At 35.6% G+C, this 11,099-nt stretch overlaps 1 protein-coding gene across 2 annotated transcripts; it reads left to right on the forward strand.

The window, feature by feature from the left end:
* The first annotated feature begins 234 nt into the window (after positions 1-234).
* LOC135733283 (sentrin-specific protease 7) lies at positions 235-9,905 on the forward strand. 2 transcript variants are annotated; one of them, XM_065251696.2, is made up of 21 exons: positions 235-346; positions 675-774; positions 887-979; positions 1,354-1,457; positions 2,733-3,468; positions 3,561-3,816; positions 4,082-4,266; positions 4,432-4,509; positions 4,623-4,656; positions 4,751-4,948; positions 5,109-5,353; positions 6,374-6,513; positions 6,652-6,768; positions 6,913-7,032; positions 7,149-7,241; positions 7,718-7,881; positions 7,972-8,012; positions 8,149-8,192; positions 8,301-8,369; positions 8,471-8,621; positions 8,727-9,905. In XM_065251696.2, the coding sequence occupies exons 2-21, from the start codon at positions 676-678 to the stop codon at positions 8,886-8,888; spliced, it is 3,129 nt and encodes a 1,042-aa protein (XP_065107768.1). In that variant the 5' UTR covers positions 235-346; position 675; the 3' UTR covers positions 8,889-9,905. The 2 variants fall into 2 exon arrangements, with proteins under 2 accessions (XP_065107768.1, XP_065107767.1); XM_065251695.2 differs by having other exon boundaries at positions 887-985; positions 8,727-9,904.
* The last annotated feature ends 1,194 nt before the right edge of the window (positions 9,906-11,099 follow it).

Consider the following 11,099-nt stretch of genomic DNA (forward strand, 5'->3'; position numbering starts at 1 on the left):
CCCAAAGCATATGAAACTTTAAAATAGGACACACTTCTTATTAATTGAAAATACGTTTAAAATGAAATGTTAGGTGTTTGGATGTTCAAATACGTTCAGCATTATCCTCCTTCGAGATCACTAGCGTTATATGCAGTGTACATGCTCCTCACGCCACTAGATGGCGCATGTAGTCTTTTTTTACGTAACATTTTCCAAAAGAGAATAGCACGTGACTTCCGGTGACTAGCGGAAGTTTTTAGTTGGAGGGTTATAATCCAAATGTTCATGTGCTCACTTTCGGTTCTGTTGCGGAATTATTTTCATTTATCATGATCTACAGTTTGCCCTGACCCTGGGATTTAAAGTAGGTGTATAAATATTGAAACCACACGATAGCAGACTTAGGCATTGAGTTTACGTTAGCCAGAAATTAGGAACTTTTTAAATTTCGCATGTGTGCATGTTTTGATTGTTTTACAGAGCGCGCGTTAAGATCAGCTGATACGTGTAATACAAATTTACAAGATGACAATGTTTTAATTATTAATTAATAAAATAATTTCAGTAAGAGTTTAGTGCAGAATCCACTGCTAAGTCAGCTGTCCTAAATTTGGTTACAATAGTACACACTGCTTCTAATCCCATGTTTTGTGTCTGTGATCTAAACGAGGGATTTAAACCTTTGTTTGCAGAATGCCACATGAAAAAACTCGCAACAGCCTCGTGTCTGACACTCTGGAGCGGAGGAGAGCTCTGACCATCTCGCCAGTTGTCAAACGTGACAGCTGTCAGGTAAGTCCATACATAAACAACAATATTGATATTGTTGAGCACGTCATCAGTTATACCAAAAATCCAGCATATCATTAAAAATCAACATTTTAACCATGTACATGTGTCCCAGACTGAAAATCCACTTAAGATCACTAGGAGATGTTCCACATCCGAAGATGAGGATACAAAGATGTCTAAAGATCGGAAAAAGAACAACTCCAATGTGACCGTAAGATGGGTTAAAAATGATGTTTTACAATATAACTATTATTCAGTGAATATGATGTATTGTTACACTTTAAACTCAGTTGTAAAGAATGTCAATAATAAATGGATTATAAAAGTTGCTGGTATTGCTCACTGGTTTTAATGCCATGTAAACCGTTACATCACTTGTGGGTTAATAACCAGTTATTAAAGATTTATTAAGGTCTTTTAGTATTATTTAATAAATAAATAAATTTAGTGAAATAGTAAGAAATTAATAGAAAATGTTCTCCTGTATAAAATTTGTTTATACAAATTATTTTCACAATAAATAAGATCTCATAAAATTTTTGTTTACCTGTATTACCTGTTTTTAAATATCTGCATTAGATCCATTGGACACAGCTGGCATCAAATGGTACATCCGATCAATCAGATACCAGATTACAAACTTCCAATGATCAAGTGTGCATAACATGGAAGGATATTCAAAGGTAATGTGCTGGGTGTAGGGACGCATAACGATTAATCATGATTAATCGATAGCAAAATAAAAGTTTTTGTTTACATCATATATGTTTGTAAACTGTGTATAATAATTATGTATATATAAATATGCACACATGCACTTATAATTTTAAGAATTTTTTTTTATATATATTAAGTATTTATATTTATATATAATATAAATTATACATAAATATACAAATGTATATACACATGTAAACATTTCTTAAATATATACATGCAGTTATGTGCATTTATCCATACAAAGTTATTATATACTGATCACACACATATATGATGTAAACATAGCTTTTATTCTGCTATAGATTAATCGCGATTAATCGTTATGCATCCCTAGCTGGGTGGGTTTTGGTAAAATGCAAAAAATTTGAACTTGCTTATTTGTTACATTGTGACATTAGATGCATTATCTTTTGACTGTTCTAAACGTTTAACGCTCTTTATTACACACCTGTTTCCTGTCAGAGGTTGTGTTCTCATTAGGCAATGAGCACATTTGCATGCACACACACACAGACACAGACACAGTGAGACTGTATTGCCTGTAATGAAGTTGTAAGTGATGCACTTTTCTTATCTGTCTTTAACATATGAAGAGCTCAGATGCAAAACCCTCTAAGTGTGTCTGACATGTTTTCTTGTAAATATGAGCTGTTTTATTTTTTATTAATGGATTTTGCCAACAAACCAGTATTTTTCTGAATGGCATGAGGCTGGGATTAAGCGGGATTGAAGCAAAAGTACTTCATCAACGTATTAACGTGCCGAGAGCATTCGGCCAATATAATTATCTCAATTTTGACAGAGGTGGCGTTTAGCATCTGAGCTCCTCATATGTACCACTGTTCATGCTTATCACTCATGAACCATCTGTGCATGCTGGCTAGTGAACTAAAACTGCTAATGTGCCATTAGTAAACAAATTATGTAAATAAACATTGAAAGGTTTAAGGTTTGTGGATGCACAAGAAAATATAGTCCTTTTTTAGAGCTATGGTGTGAAGAATTAATGATATTTTGTAAATGTATGTAAGAGAAACCTAAATATTACTTCAAATAAGTATAAATCAATTAGATTTGGGTATTTTTTTAGGATAATGTTATTGGTGCTTGATTCCACAATGCATTGTAGTTTATTATGTAAGGTTAAGGGTCTGTTCAAAGCACTAATGATCACAAGAAACCATGGTAATTTTCTTGTTTGTGTTAGCAGAAGTCCTAATTATTTATTGTTTCTACAGGCGTCAGATCAAGGTTGTATTAAAAGATGTCCTCCAGACAGAGAGGGGTCAAAGCTTGCTAAGAGGTAGCGGAAAGAGTTTCAAATTAAAGAACCAATCAGAACGCAAAAGGTCAGCAAGAGAGAGGCGGGGTGATCAGACCTCAACAAGTGACCTCAACGATACGAGGAGAACCAGTGTGACACTAAGACGTAGATCAGACCCCGCTGGAGCAAAAGACACTTCACCATCAATCCCTTGTAATAAAAATAAATCATGTTCATCCAGAGATCAAATAAAGATCAAAACTTCACCAATCGTACAAATAAACTCTTCACTGAAACTACCAGAGCTGTCTGAAAAAAAATCAAGTAACTCTTCTTCACCCAGACAAAGTGACTCTCCACAATGTGTTGAAATTAATGATGATCTGCCTGAAGAAATCAAACCATCTACATTTGAAGAAAATGAAGCATTAATTCCGGAAGGATCACAATGTGTTGAAATTAATGACGATTTGTCTGAAAAAATCAAACCATGTGCATTTGAAGAAAAGGAAGCATTAATTCCCGAAGGATCGCAATGTGTTGAAATTACTGTTGATTTGTTTGAACAAGTCAAACCATCTACATTTGAAGAAAAAGAAGCATCTTCAGAGTCCGAGGAAGTGGTTTCTTCTAGGTCCGAATTTGGACGTGGCTCCCCGTCATCATTAGCAGAGCAGTGTAGCCTCGAAGAGAATGAATGTGGTAGTGAGGTAAGACCCACTGGTAAAGCATTCAGAATACTTAGTGTTTGTAAAAACTATTTTACACCTTATCTCTTGGATCAACAACTGATTTTTTGCAGCATCTAGCCAGTATGGTAGAAGAGGATGATCCAAAAGAGTGCACAGAGGATACCGGAGAATATGAGAAGGAAAAACACAAACGCAAGAATGGAGAGGTGATACAGGAGTTGGACGGGTTGCGGGGTAGCGTCTTACGTCTCTCGGTTGGGGCTGATGGGGAGGTCCCGCTCAAAAGATGTCGCTTGGTTTCCGGCTCAGACTCCGCCTCTGTGAGTGCAGGTGGACAGTCTTGTCAGGGCCTCTCAACTGAAACCAGTAAGTGATTAGTGTTGTCACAATAACATTCTGGTTATGTTTAGTTGCGTAAGAAGTTTATTTATTATTTCTCTTATGAATTTTCTATGACATCTTACGTGTTTTTCATTAAATTGACAGTAGGAAATAGTTGTTTACATGTGTTAATCACAGTTAATGTACTCTTAAACTCTTTAAAAGTTTTGTTCTACACATTTGTTGTATTGCTATGGGAAGTGCAATGGCTATTTGAAGCCAATCACTCTTTCTTTTTTACCTCTGCCAGTTGTTCTGTCTAGTGAAGAGGAGGATGAGGAAGAGGGAAAAGAGAATGAAAAGGAAGATTTGTTTGGAAACATCCAGCCACCAGAGGGCATTAAAGACATACCTACACATGAAAAACCAGCAAGTGTTTATGAGCAGATAGCAATGACTGAGTGTCGATCACAAATCGCAGAACTGCTTACACAGGTTGGTATGAAGACAAACTGCACTATACGTTAAATAATTTAAAGATCATAATACATTGGCTTTAAACATTATTTGGAGACATACCATTAAAATCTTTTTCCGGTTAAATTTAAAGTCTGTTATTGGTCAAAGCATGCATTAACTGATGCTTATTGGTGTTTTCAGTGCTCTAGTATGATTGAGATACAACTGTCTTCTCTTCACATGGGTGGGGTTGATGTCATATCCAATGCAAAAATGGAGGTGATGACAATATGAAAGATGATAGAATAGGCACTGATTAATAAAAATGACAAAATTTAAATTTGTGTTTGGTGCATGAGTATCTCAAATGTTTATTAAATTCTTTTATTCAGATCACAACTCAGAAAATCACCATTTCATTTAAGGGTAAATGTATACTGCATTACATAATAAAAGTTTACATTCAGTATGTACTGTTAACCTTGAATTTATTTTGTAAACTTTCTCTCTTAACCTGTAGATTCGTCAGTGATCATTTGTTTAGAGATGGAAAACGTTCGTAAATACAGTGTGTTGAAAGGGAATGAGTTGAAGGGGTGTGAACTGGTTAAGGATGATGAGATCCAGCCCCCTCCTTTGCTACTCCTATCGCTGGCTGACGCTCAGGCCCGTCAACTGCACAAAGACCTTTCCGATATCCAGCCAGGAATATGCCCAGGTCATCTACCTATCTTAACTACCTAGATAAAATAAGTAACTAGATACATTTTTGTGTTACAGTAACTATAGTGTTACATTGTTGATAAACATATTTATGCAGGAATTAAATGTCTTTTTGTATACTTACAATGATATTTTCTCTTGTGTTGTGTGTACAGCTGAAGGCAGCACGTTTGTAATGCTGTGTTTGGCTGAGCCTGTTGATGACTTTGAGACGGCATTCTTTACTTCATTAATGGAGCTGGTGGCTCTAAATCAAGGCAATCCAGAGCTTATTTACCCTCTCACATATTCAGAAAGTCTGACACTGCTGCAGAGCTCTCAGGAAACGCACCTGCTCCAGCTGCTGACGTCCAAGTCTGATGCACAAACCAGCACTGCTGCAGATACAGCTGCATCTGCCGTAAGGGTTGAGACAACATTTTAGGTCTTGTGTGACATCAGATGTTTGTTTCTTAAAGGGATAGTATACCCAAAAATTAAAAATCTGTCATCATTTACTCACCCTCATGTTGCTCTAAACCTGTATGAGATTTTTTATTTTTTTTTGATAAACACAAAAGATATTTTGATATGATAGTAAGCACACAGCTGCCGTAACCATTGACTTCCATAGTAGGAAAACCAATATTAAGGAAGAATTGTGATAAATGATGAAGAATATATTTTACTAAATGATGGTAAGCACACAGTTGATGGTCCCCATTGAATTCCACCGTATTTGTTTTCCTACTATGGAAGTCAATGGTTATACAATAAGCTGTGTGCTTACCATCATTTATCAAAATATCTTCTTTTGTGTTTATCAGAAAAAGTACATACATGTTATTTTCATTTTTGGGTGAACCATCCCTTTTATGGGGACATATCATGAAAATCTGACTTTTTCCATGTTTAAGTGCTATAATTGGGTCCCCAGTGCTTCTATCAACCTAGAAAATGTGTAAAAGAACAACCCAGTAACTTAGTTTTGGTTAACCATTCTCTGCAAGCATGTGAAAAATTAGGTCATTGAAATGTGGCTCCCCTTTTGATGTCAGAAGGGGATAATTCCACCCCTGAATTTGCACTATCCAACCACGGCAATGGCATTTAGTGCAGTGATGATCAGCTTATTTGCATTAAAAAGAACACACCCAAAACGGCACATTTTTGCTCACAACTACAAAGTGGAAATTTTAACATGCTATAGCCTAATAAATTATGGTATGTTTTGAGCTAAAACTTCACATACATACTCTGAGACACCAAAGATTTATTTGACATCTTTAAAAAGTCTTTTTAAAGTCCCCTTTAAGCCATTTTTTTCTGCTGCATTTGTGGCTTTCTGTTTACTTCCTTGAAATCTGCTTCACATTTTCAATTCTTAATCTCCTGTTGTTCATTATTACGGCCCTTTTAAAGTTTGTGTTTGTGTTTCCAGTGTCAGGAGGATGATGATGTTCAGCTGAAACCGGTCCACACATTGTGCCACAGAAGATCTGGGGGTTCCTATAGTGTTTCCATGGAACCCGCACTCGGGCCAGAATGGACCCCGTACACCCATTGCGGTCCTACACGCAGGTATAGAAGTTTGGTTTTTCCCTCTGTTCTGTCAAGTGAAATCATACTATAAAAACTGATTTAAAATCAGTTTGATAACATCTTTTAGTATTAACATATTTTCTGCACCTCAGCCCTGATTTATAAAACTGTCTTTAGGTTGATTCAGTTCCCCCCTCCACCATCTAAAGGGGCTCTAAGTGTGACAACAGAGGATTTGGAGTGTTTAGACAGTGGGGAGTTTCTTAATGACGTCATCATCGACTTCTACCTCAAGTAAGGCTGGTTTTACAAGTTATATAGTACTATAAGCACTGGAGTGGCTATTGCCATAAAGTCTGGTTGTTTTGCAGCTTATTTTGGTTAAAAAAAAGTTTGCTTTAACAAATGTAAAAAAAATCATGCATATGTGTCTTTTAGGTATTTGTTGGTGCAAAAAGCCCCAAAGTCATCTGTCGACAGATCACATGTTTTCAGCAGTTTTTTCTATAAACAACTTACACGCAGAGACAATGCAAATGAAGACAGCACAAGCATACCGTGAGTGTTTATTCATATACATTTTAACTTTATACATTTCATTTAGTCAGTAATAACATAGAAGGTACAATTTCATGATATACATTTATGACTGATGGATTGATATGTGTTTTCAGAGCTCAGGTCAGAAGGCATCAGCGTGTGAAGACATGGACCCGCCACGTAGACATCTTTGACAAAGACTTCCTGTTTGTGCCGGTCAACCAAGAGTAAGTTTTAGCAAAAACAAAAAAAAACTCCAAGGCACTCTCTTAAAAAGTAAAAAACCTTTATTAATATGGCTTGGTCATTATAAACCTATTAAAAATTATGGACATGGTAAATCCGACGCGTTTTGGCAAACAAGCCTTCGTCTTTTACTCCCTGACGAAGGCTTGTTTGCCGAAACGCGTCGGATTTACCATGTCCATAATTTTTAATACATTTATTATAACCAAGCCATATTAATAAAAGCTTTTTACTTTTTTAGATAGTGCTTTGGAGTTTTTCTTTGTTTTTTCTATACTACTTTTTTCCTATCCAAAGAGCACCTTGACTTTTACATATTTTTTGAGTCCGGGCAGCGCTCCTTTTTTGATATTCAAGAGTAAGTTTTATTTGCATGTATGTGTCTCTACATGAAGCAAGCACTAGCTAGGTTTGCATTTTATTTATGTATCTGTCATCATGTTTTTTTTTTCATCAGGTCTCACTGGTATTTGGTGGTAATCTGTTTCCCTGGGCTGGAAGAGCCACAGTATGTAAATTGGGATGCCCGGGGCTCAAGGCAGGTTGATGATGGGGAGGATTCGTGTGCGTCTGAGATCCAGCCAGACAACAGATCCAACAATGATGAGGATAAAGATGCAGGTAACATGACAATTTTAATACATGACCCACCAGAAGCTGGAAATGTTGAGTGCCGTGTCTTGAGTCTAAACATTGTTTTTCTTTATCTAGATGACAGCCACGTAAAGCCCAGTAAATGTCATGATCCTCCGGTAAGTCACCATAAACAAAATAAAAACTGACAGGGTTCTATTTCGTCAGAAATATTGGATTGATTTGATTTTTGATTGATTTGATATCATGTCCCCAAGCAAAGTAACAGCAAAACCTTTGCCTCTTTCGCTGTAGGACTGCACAGAAAATAACTGTGTGAGAAAAACAATCTGCCAAAGGTGCGTTCTTTTTATAATCGTAAAGTAGCAAATGCATTGCGAGCCAGGCCACATCTCAGACTGAACTAACATGTTTCATGCTGTATCTTTATTTGCACTATATTCCAGACCGTGTATACTGGTCATGGACTCCCTGAAGTTATCGGTTCACGAGCGTGTCTTCAAAGTCTTGCGCGAGTAAGTGTTTGCACTATGACTACAGTCATGATGTCTGTGTTGTGTAATGTATGATGTGTGAATTTTTTATCTGTTGTATTTAAGTATGAGTATTTTTTAAGATATCTTCAGATGGAGTGGGAGGCAAAGAAAGGTGGTTCGCGTGACTTTAGTGCTGAACGCATGGTAGGTTCACACTGTAAAGTCCCTCTGCAGGACAACAGCAGTGACTGTGGCCTTTACCTGCTACAATATGCAGAAAGCTTTTTACAGGTATACCTATACTATTCCTAATACCAGTTGATCAAAGATAGTATGTGTGTTACTGTGTTGTAAACCCCAGAAATACATTAAATTCGAGTGCTTTTTTCCTTTCAGGACCCCGTGGTACACTTCGACCTGCCGCTGAGATTAGAACGCTGGTTTCCACGACAACAGGTGCGAGGGAAGAGGGATGAGATTCGAGACCTTATACTACACCTGTACCGATTTCAGCAAGGCTCAATAGGAAATGAAAGTTTACAGTCGATGGAAACGTGATTTAGTAGTGTATAGTGTTTAGATGTGCATTGTTTTATGCTAGATATATTTATATTTTATGTGTTTTTGAACTGTTTATATAAATGTTTTTGTATACATTGCTTGGAAAAATTAATAAGGAAATAAATCAGAACACTTGAATTTTTCCTCAGACAAGAAGGACCATTTATTTACATAAAGTGGCATATAACTCGTTTTGTATTTCTGCGCCTTTTGATGTCAGGGACAAGTATGTGTGTGCGTGCGTGCGTGTGTGTGTGTGTGAGCGAACAAGTCCATGTCATTGTTTGTTACCTCATGTGTTTGCACTCTCTCCCACCAGTGGGTTGGTTGTACTGAACAAATGTGGTAGAAGATCTGAGCAAAAAGCCTAAAGCACATGTTTGGACGAGCAGTTGGGTGTGGTGTAAGTTGGTGTTGTGATTGGCCATTTTTTTAAAGGAGTAGAGAAAAAAGATTTTGCCATAGGGAGTGTGTATGGATGTATGGTTTATGCTTATTAGACAGTTAGAATTAGATTAGATAGATTAAGAGACCACCCACTTTGTTCCATTAATCCCAGCATTCTGTTCTGTTTACAGTGTTTTGCTGTTTGTTTGTTTGAAAAGATGGTTAATTTGATACAGATGGTAGTTTTAAGTATTAGTCAGTTTTTCATGAAGAAAATTTATGAGACAAAAAAACTTTTAAAGGGACAGTTCACCAAAAAATAAAAATTCTGCATCAATATCATTAACTCAACCTCTGGTTGTAACAAACTTGTATACATTTCTTTGATTGATGAACACAAAGGAAGATATTTGTTTAAAAACTTAAAGATATTTGCTTACAAAATTGCTAAAAATATCTTCCTTTGTGTTCAGCAGAACAAAGAAATGTATACAGTTTTGTAACAACCTTAGGGTGAGTAAATTACCCATTTTTGGGTGAAATATCCAAATGCTTTAAAAAAAATTTTTATCTGTCTCTCTACATATACATTAATATCATAAAAAAAATTTGGCAGGAATTAAACTTTTTTTTTTTTTATGATTTTTTGTGTTTTTCTTGATTCACTTGATATACAGTTTGTTATGGTTTTTAAGGGTCAAACAATTATACTGTGGGTCAGTTACATGACATGCATATTTTTGTGCCACTTTATTCTATAAAACCAATTTAGTTTGAAAACAAGTAGTTAACAAAAGAAAAATGTGTATTTATATCTCAAACTTGTAAAATGGCAGGCGAAGCAAATGTCAGTACAATATAACTGTTAAAATTGTGTTTAAATTATTACAAATTCAAAAATAAAGATACTTTGCATTATTTTGTAATCAAACATAAAAAAATTCACAAATATCAGTATTTGTTTGGATGTTTGTTGTCCAACAATTCGAATGTTCTTAAATGTCAGGGTAGTACAACCACAGTCATTGACCTTTTATTAACAAGTTAACAAGTATAAACAGTAAACATGATATCACATCATTCAGTGAATCCCAGGTGGTCTATATGGCTGAATGAAAAGTTTGAAGATTTCTCTCAAATGTTGAAAAAATAGCTACTATGATGTAATGGGTAGGCCAGTACCCTTTCTGTGTCAGGTGGTGCAACCAATTTAAAACTAGAAAAAAATACTATTTTACAAACGCATTTTAAAAATATTTATGAATTTGATATCACAGACAAAAGCTAATACCAGAATCCAAAAAGTCTATTAAATGTAAATAAATTTTAAAAAGCGAATAATTTTGTTAGTTTTAATAAATGAAAGCTAAGGTTGTCTATACTTGTTATTATACATAAAAAATATGGTTCTTAATATATACAGTCTTGTTCAAAATAATAGCAGTACAATGTGACTAACCAGAATAATCAAGGTTTTTAGTATATTTTTTTATTCCTACGTGGCAAACAAGTTACCAGTAGGTTCAGTAGATTCTCAGAAAACAAACAAGACCCAGCATTCATGATATGCACGCTCTTAAGGCTGTGCAATTGGGCAATTAGTTGAAAGGGGTGTGTTCAAAAAAATAGCAGTGTCTACCTTTGACTGTACAAACTCAAAACTATTTTGTAAAAACATTTTTTTTCTGGGATTTAGCAATCCTGTGAATCACTAAACTAATATTTAGTTGTATGACCACAGTTTTTTAAAACTGCTTGACATCTGTGTGGCATGGAGTCAACCAACTTGTGGCACCTCTCAGCTGTTATTCCACTCCATGA

The sequence above is a fragment of the Paramisgurnus dabryanus genome, chromosome 15 (assembly GCF_030506205.2).
Source record: "Paramisgurnus dabryanus chromosome 15, PD_genome_1.1, whole genome shotgun sequence".
Lineage (NCBI taxonomy): Eukaryota > Metazoa > Chordata > Actinopteri > Cypriniformes > Cobitidae > Paramisgurnus > Paramisgurnus dabryanus.

Bases quoted from the DNA above. Each gene is read 5' to 3' on its own strand.
- LOC135733283 (XM_065251695.2), top strand. From the start codon at position 676: ATGCCACATGAAAAAACTCGCAACAGCCTCGTGTCTGACACTCTGGAG. The intron at 986-1,353 runs GTAAGATGGGTT...TATCTGCATTAG, and splicing joins AGAACAACTCCAATGTGACC to ATCCATTGGACACAGCTGGC. The intron at 4,657-4,750 runs GTAAATGTATAC...CTTAACCTGTAG, and splicing joins AATCACCATTTCATTTAAGG to ATTCGTCAGTGATCATTTGT.